Genomic DNA, 6495 nt, shown 5'->3' on the forward strand with positions numbered 1-6495 from the left:
CTATTCGAATATAAATAGGTTTTTTTTTTGAAAAAAAATCACTTTGAATCTTTTATATATCATTTTCTGAGTTCAACAGCATTATTTATACATCCCATTAATGGTGCACCCTACCGTCTTCTTTAATGTCATCTGTCTAAGAAGATTCCAATTTTGCGTGGCTTTTGTTTGGGCCTTGGCCTTGACATTAAGACCAGAGATTGCTTTGGTAACGTCGTCGACGATTTTATTCTGGTCTTTTTTATTCTTCATCACCGCTCTTTTAACGAGGCTGCGAAGACGATCTCGATTCGCAGCTGAAGTGGATAATCAGCCTCAAGAGTAGAATTTAATACACCACAGAATTCTTTTCATAAACAGTTTATACCAAATATGCAGTCAACGTTAGTCAAAGTCTGTTCTCATGGCTTCAGATTGTGAACTTTCGAGAAGAATCAATACGATTTTCGTGTATTACGATTTAATTCCTTGTCTGCTTGCACTGCAAAAACATAAAAATGTAGCAGTATCATGCTGACCGGCTTCACGCGGGCTGTTGACTTACGTTGAGAGGAGGATAGGTAAAGTGACATTTATTTTTGCCAATAGACTTTAAACCTTTCTCACCTGATAAGTACTGCCACTTCTGATACAGCTGAGACATAGAATGAAATACTTTGAAGCAGCATACTTTGCGGATCATTGCCATTAATTTCGGACAAGCCCATGTCTTGCGCGAAACCAATCACAGCCTCGTGTTTTCGACATAGAAGTGGTTTGGTGACTCGTCGATGCTCCACCAGGATAGAAGATAGGGTTTATTGCAGAAGGTGATTCAAATAAAAAATATTCGCGAGATGTGATACAATTGTATTTTAAACACTAAAAATACAAGACTTGGTAAATTTACCGAGGTAGCCAATCTTGTTTCACCGTTTCATTGAAGGCGTGTGCCATGGAGCTGGAGGAACTCAAGCAGAAGAGATGGACTAACGGCAAGGAGGCTGTGCGAGCATCAAAGATGTCGCACTAGCCCAAGGGAAGTGTGCAATCGTCATCAACAGAGGGGGAACGTTTCGTTTATTATAGTGCGACAGTGCAACTATTGGTTGTGATTGGCACGTTCGTCTAGCACGATTTTGATCCAAGAATCACGCCTTGTGATCTGACAACATTCATGTTCTAGATTTGTAAATAAAGATTAAGATTATAAAAAATCGCAAGCCATGTTATGATTATTTGACTGAAAATAAATTAACCCACTTTTTTGAAAGTTCCACTCCATTTTTTGCTGCATTTGCCTCAATGTTATTTTTCATAACAATGGTGTTGAAAACACAATTGTATCACATCTCGCGAATATTTTCTATTTGTATCACCTTTGCAATAAACCCATATTCATACCCATACACGTTAGGCACTTATTTCAGTTGGTAAACCAATAAACAACGAGCGAGAAACACGTTAACAACGAAACTTTTGTAATGCTGTGATTGTAAATTTTTCTACATCTCTCAAAAGTACACAAGAACCTGAATGGTGTTTAATTCTATACTGCACGATGCCCTGAGGACTGATAGATCTAAGCAGCAATGACCCTTGACAATAAAAGCGTTTAGCAATCAAATGCATCGAGACAAACTTCAACAGTTTGTCGAAACTTATTTCTTCTTCGAGCCGCGTGGTAGCTGTACACCTAGTGCTCGATTCAGCTTTGAAATAATCTGACCATTTGGAATGGCGCGGCCTGACTCGTAATCAGCTATGACTTGAGGTTTCTCATTGATAAGAGTGCCAAGCTGTTTTTGATTCAATTTCTTCTCCATGCGCGCCTTCATCAACGCCTGTGACAAGCTGCGGTCAACAGCATCGTGTTTAAAATTTTCCGTGTCTTCCTCCAGCTTGCGCATGTTAACATTAGCAGCACTGTGCGCACCCTTATTTGTTCCAGCATTGTCTATAGTAGCAGATTAATTACAACATTAACAAGCCCGAGCTTTAGTATTCAATCCTGATACAAACATACGTTTAGCTTCGGTGATAACGTTGCCAGCTCGCCGCGCGCTGTTAAGCGCCGCCTGCTTAGCAGCACCGCGGGGAGGAGCGCGACTTCCCCATCCAGCCGTCTCCCAATCCTGTCCCTGCGCAAATCCGGTTGTCTTGCTCATACTTTTTGATCGACGGTGGTTTCTATCGTAACTTTTTCAAGGATTTAACGAATGATATTATTGTCCATGACGTAGGCACAACATACACTCTAATGTTCGAGAATGACGAATAAATTAGTGTATGCCACCTATATAATGTATAAATGGTGTGACTGACCACATATCTGCGCAAAGCACGAAAATGGTGAAGACGGCAGGCCCTGACCTTAAGCGATACATGGACAAACGATTGAGCTTGAAGCTTAATGGAAATCGAAAAGTTTCGGGTGTTCTGCGCGGTTTCGATCAATTTATGAATGTAACGCTGGACGAGACGGTCGAAGAGGTGTCGGCCACTGAGTCAAATCGGATCGGCATGGTGGTACGATGGCATAACTTTTCCGCAAGATTTATCGACTTAGCTCTGAGTTTGCGACTAAAATTCTGTCTGTTTGTTTAAGTAGGTCATTCGAGGTAACAGCATTGTTCAGTTCGAGTGTCTCGACCGAATTTAAGCTTCGTAGTTATTGCTCATAAGAAGTAAGCAATTTGCAATATACTAATAGGATTAATTTTCTTGGACCTAGAGCAATGTTTGAGTGGATCTGTTCTTTATCTTGTGATGACGATGCAATGAAGAATCGTGACAAGTGTAGCTTAGTAAGTCCAGCAACTCTTCACACTTTTTCGTCATGGGCTATACCGTGGGCGACAAAAATCGTTATTTCTTTTTAACGTGACAAACAGAACATGAGCGAATCAATGCGCGGTTCCAGAATCACAACTATCTGCGACGTCCATGTACACTCTTTTGTAACATGCACACCATTTGGGGACTTTGTAACATACGTCATGTATCTAAAATGAAATACAATAATTGTGCTATTAATATATTGCTCAATAGCGACCTCGGCCTCCATAGCCTCCTCGACCACCTCCACGTCCACGTCCGCCAAATCCTCCTCCACGACCACCACCACTTCCAAAGCTACTGCGTCCACCTCCACGTCCACTGAAACCACCACGCCCTCCACCTCGACTTCCACCGCGTCCACCACGGGCACCTCCTCGTCCACCACGTCCACCGGCACCTGCAGGTTTTTTACCGGGCTTTTCTGTAAATCTGCTTAGTGGTAGAAGCTTATCCGGACTGATGTAAACTTTGTCTCCAGCTTGGAAAGAAGAGGCTGAAACACCCGAGTCTGGCTTGACCGTAAACATAACTTCGTTGATGGACCCGAGGATCTCATCCACCTTGCCAATTCGTGTTTTGTTTTCAAGGAAGGCACCAGCATTAAAATACGGCACTTTGTCGTTACTGCTCTTATAAACCATCTCGTTCTCGCATGCGTGCATAAAGGACCCCAGTTCTGTAGTAATAATTAATTAGATAAGTCATCACATTCTAGCATTTGCACACTTGTCAACCGCACCGACTACAAAACTGGGCGGACCCTCGAGTTCACGAAAACTTCCTCGGCCACCACCACGGCCACCTCCTCGGGCACCTCCGCGTCCTCCACGACTTCCACGAACTCCCCCGCGGCCACCCCGAAACGCCATTGTTTTCTGCGAGGTAATTGGTGATTACCAAGCGGTGGACGAATATCTTGCAGCCACCCAATTGTCTAGGCATATGGCTCTAACTGAGTATTGTAGAAACCGGTACAATACCGTATACAAGACGAATAATTTAACGATGGTATTGGTATCGAACGTGAAACTACCAGACATCGGCGATGCTCAAAACGTGATGCTATCTGGTCGAATCTTTGCAGTGGACACAAGGCTTGAAACAGTGAATAAGGATAATCGTCCTTTGTTCCGTATGCGTACATGATCTTAGTGGTATAATGCGAGAGTTTCAACCTTAAAATTATACGCAAAAAAATGTATTTACTGGTCGCCTTAATTTAGCAACGAAAAAGTTTAGATCAGCCATAAATTTTCCATCCGATACTTCAATAGAACAAACTCCGCATTTATCTTACTGCGGATGATTGAATCATGCTATGAACTCCCTATGTAATGGGTGTGAAAATTTGCTTGACCATCTGTTCGTTAACATCAGAATTGTCTCGTTACAGTATACCAAATAGAAAAAAAGGACGAGATGCATCCATGAAGAAAAGATCAAGAAATTTTAGAATCTTAAGTTTACGGGCGATAAGTTGGATTAGACAGGAAATAATTGAGCTTGACTACGCAGCAATATGCTTTAATTATCAACAGCGTGGCCAATTCCATGATACTGGTCGCAAGTTTTCGTAGGCACCCACAACAATCGTTTTCAAGCTTCAAAATGACAAAAATTCAATATGATTAGATGACATATCAACTGTACATCTCGCATTGTCTTCCGGATGTATACTTTTTGAAACTCCGTAATCTTCGTGAGAACTGATGTTTTGGTATTTCTGAAGATTCAGAATGACAACAATTGTAACGCAGGCTTCGCACAGTTGTACCCCATTCAAGTTTGTAAGGGTAAACTATGTGGCATTACAGTGTTCGCCTTATTACAAACAGGGCAGAGGGCGCAATGATAATTTACTGAGTCTCAATAACTTTGATGCTGCTGTGTGAGGCCTTTTGCACACCAAAGAAACAAGTTTATCGATAGAGAGAAAGAATCTCAATACATCAATGCAGACAAAGACAGCTCTATTCAAATTCTACGCAAGCTGTGTTTGCTTGAAGTCTATATGACTAAAAAACGCCACATTCACCGAGGTCCCACTATATGTTCACACCTCACATGACATACTACAGAAGCTATATTGTGACCCCAAATCGGTTATTTGAATGCTCAGATTCAACATTAGAAAGCTCGAGAGCTAGATTTGAAGACAAAAATCATGTATTTAGAGATTTCAAATACAAATTATTTAACTAAATTGATCGAAATTGTCTCCGTTACTCGAACTATCGGCTATTCCTGAAAGATATCAATCTTTTCGTTCATCCAAAAACAATAATATCGCTAGGGGTACGCAACACTTTTGTCGAACAAGACAGCTGATAGAGTATCCGTAGCGTTGAAGGCATACATTTGATAGTTGCAAACACTGCGATATTAAATCGAGAGCCTTAACAACGAGCATGGATATTACGATATTGTGGCGAAAGATCAAGCAGAAAAGTTTTCAAAACAGAGACTAACTAAATATAAGCATTCTCAGGTCAATTATAAAGCCAACTACACTACAAAAATTCCGAATGAAAGGTCTGCCGTGTGCAGTGCAGGTTCCCAGAGAACCAAACCTTGGTCTTGTGCTTTGGTAATGATCTTGGCACTTAATGCGCGAGGCAGTCTCAGATTTACTTAAACTGTAGGAGATCGACTTTTAAATAATCTGATTTCATCTCTATCTATGAGAGAGTAACGTGATCAAGTTATGTAGAAAAAGTCCGTAAGTTTTTCAAGATTCGTTCAAATGATTTGGAAAAATCAAAAACAAAGAGGATCCTTTGTTCCTACATCTCCGTCATAACGTTTTGTAACGATGCCGTCGTAATTCGCCCCTGTAAATTTATTAGATTACTTTGCCGTACATATTTGCGATCTGAAATAAGTCACATTTATTCCGAAGCACTTAAAATATTTTTTTATAATTTTACAATAGGGGATGAGGAACCAACACACCTTTGCCACTCGACTAAGTGGAGCCTGTGTGCAGCGGGGCTGCTGTAACTCTTTCGCTTTGAGGAAATTAGGCTAAGGTCACCGACCTTACGTTCTATATACTAGAACCAGTATGAGTGTAACACATCGCAATCAGCTAACTCCAGGTGTAACGGGGTTTCACGTACCCTGGTAACAGGGTTGTGTGTCACACAAGATGGGCATAATGTGACAGCACCCAAATAAGAATACGGTATGTGGGTGGGTAGCCAGTAGTTATGCAGCAGGGCTGCCGTAGCAAAACGCTTGAGGAAGCGTACTTAGGCGCGGAGCGACCTGCTGGGGAAGAACTGAGTTCTGTTGAGCCTCAAGGAGGTGGAGGTCAACAGGGCCCAGCCCCGAAGAGCTCCGTGCTCTTCAACACGGAAAGTGTATGCAAGCCAGGCTTGCTGGTCGTGGAGGCGACCGTAAAGGGTTTCGAGAAGCCATGGTAGATCCTCATCGATTCTGAGGCGTCGGGCAATCATGCTCGACGCTCCACGATGGAAGGAAGTCAGCTGTATGCTAAGGCGCTGAAAGCACGGTTGAGTGACATCGTCACTGTACGCCTATCGACGGGTACACGTGTCACGTTCCCGAAGGTCCCTGTGGACCTCGGAGTAAAGCTCCTTGACTTTTATAGCGTTGAACGCTGTCTAGTCTTAGACTTGGATGCAAGGTATGACCTCATCCTAGGAATGGCAT

At 42.3% G+C, this 6495-nt stretch overlaps 4 protein-coding genes across 4 annotated transcripts; 1 reads left to right on the forward strand and 3 right to left on the reverse strand.

The window, feature by feature from the left end:
- Positions 1-81: 81 nt before the first annotated feature.
- On the reverse strand, positions 82-354 carry PHALS_12834 (uncharacterized protein; the record flags this gene model as incomplete). Its single annotated transcript, XM_024728466.1, has 2 exons — positions 82-271; positions 338-354. The coding sequence occupies 2 exons, from the start codon at positions 352-354 to the stop codon at positions 82-84; spliced, it is 207 nt and encodes a 68-aa protein (XP_024578941.1).
- Positions 355-1640: 1286 nt separating this feature from the next.
- On the reverse strand, positions 1641-2147 carry PHALS_12835 (multiprotein bridging factor 1; the record flags this gene model as incomplete). Its single annotated transcript, XM_024728467.1, has 2 exons — positions 1641-1936; positions 2006-2147. The coding sequence occupies 2 exons, from the start codon at positions 2145-2147 to the stop codon at positions 1641-1643; spliced, it is 438 nt and encodes a 145-aa protein (XP_024578942.1).
- Positions 2148-2328: 181 nt separating this feature from the next.
- Positions 2329-2641, forward strand: PHALS_12836 (small nuclear ribonucleoprotein g; the record flags this gene model as incomplete). The annotated part of the gene is made up of 2 exons (XM_024728468.1): positions 2329-2508; positions 2591-2641. The coding sequence occupies 2 exons, from the start codon at positions 2329-2331 to the stop codon at positions 2639-2641; spliced, it is 231 nt and encodes a 76-aa protein (XP_024578943.1).
- A 382-nt stretch (positions 2642-3023) lies between these two features.
- Positions 3024-3689, reverse strand: PHALS_12837 (h aca ribonucleoprotein complex subunit 1; the record flags this gene model as incomplete). Its single annotated transcript, XM_024728471.1, has 2 exons — positions 3024-3496; positions 3560-3689. 2 exons carry the CDS (start codon positions 3687-3689, stop codon positions 3024-3026), a joined length of 603 nt encoding a protein of 200 aa, XP_024578944.1.
- Positions 3690-6495: the final 2806 nt, after the last annotated feature.

Source organism: Plasmopara halstedii (assembly GCF_900000015.1).
Source record: "Plasmopara halstedii genome assembly, contig: Scaffold_650, whole genome shotgun sequence".
NCBI lineage: Eukaryota > Oomycota > Peronosporomycetes > Peronosporales > Peronosporaceae > Plasmopara > Plasmopara halstedii.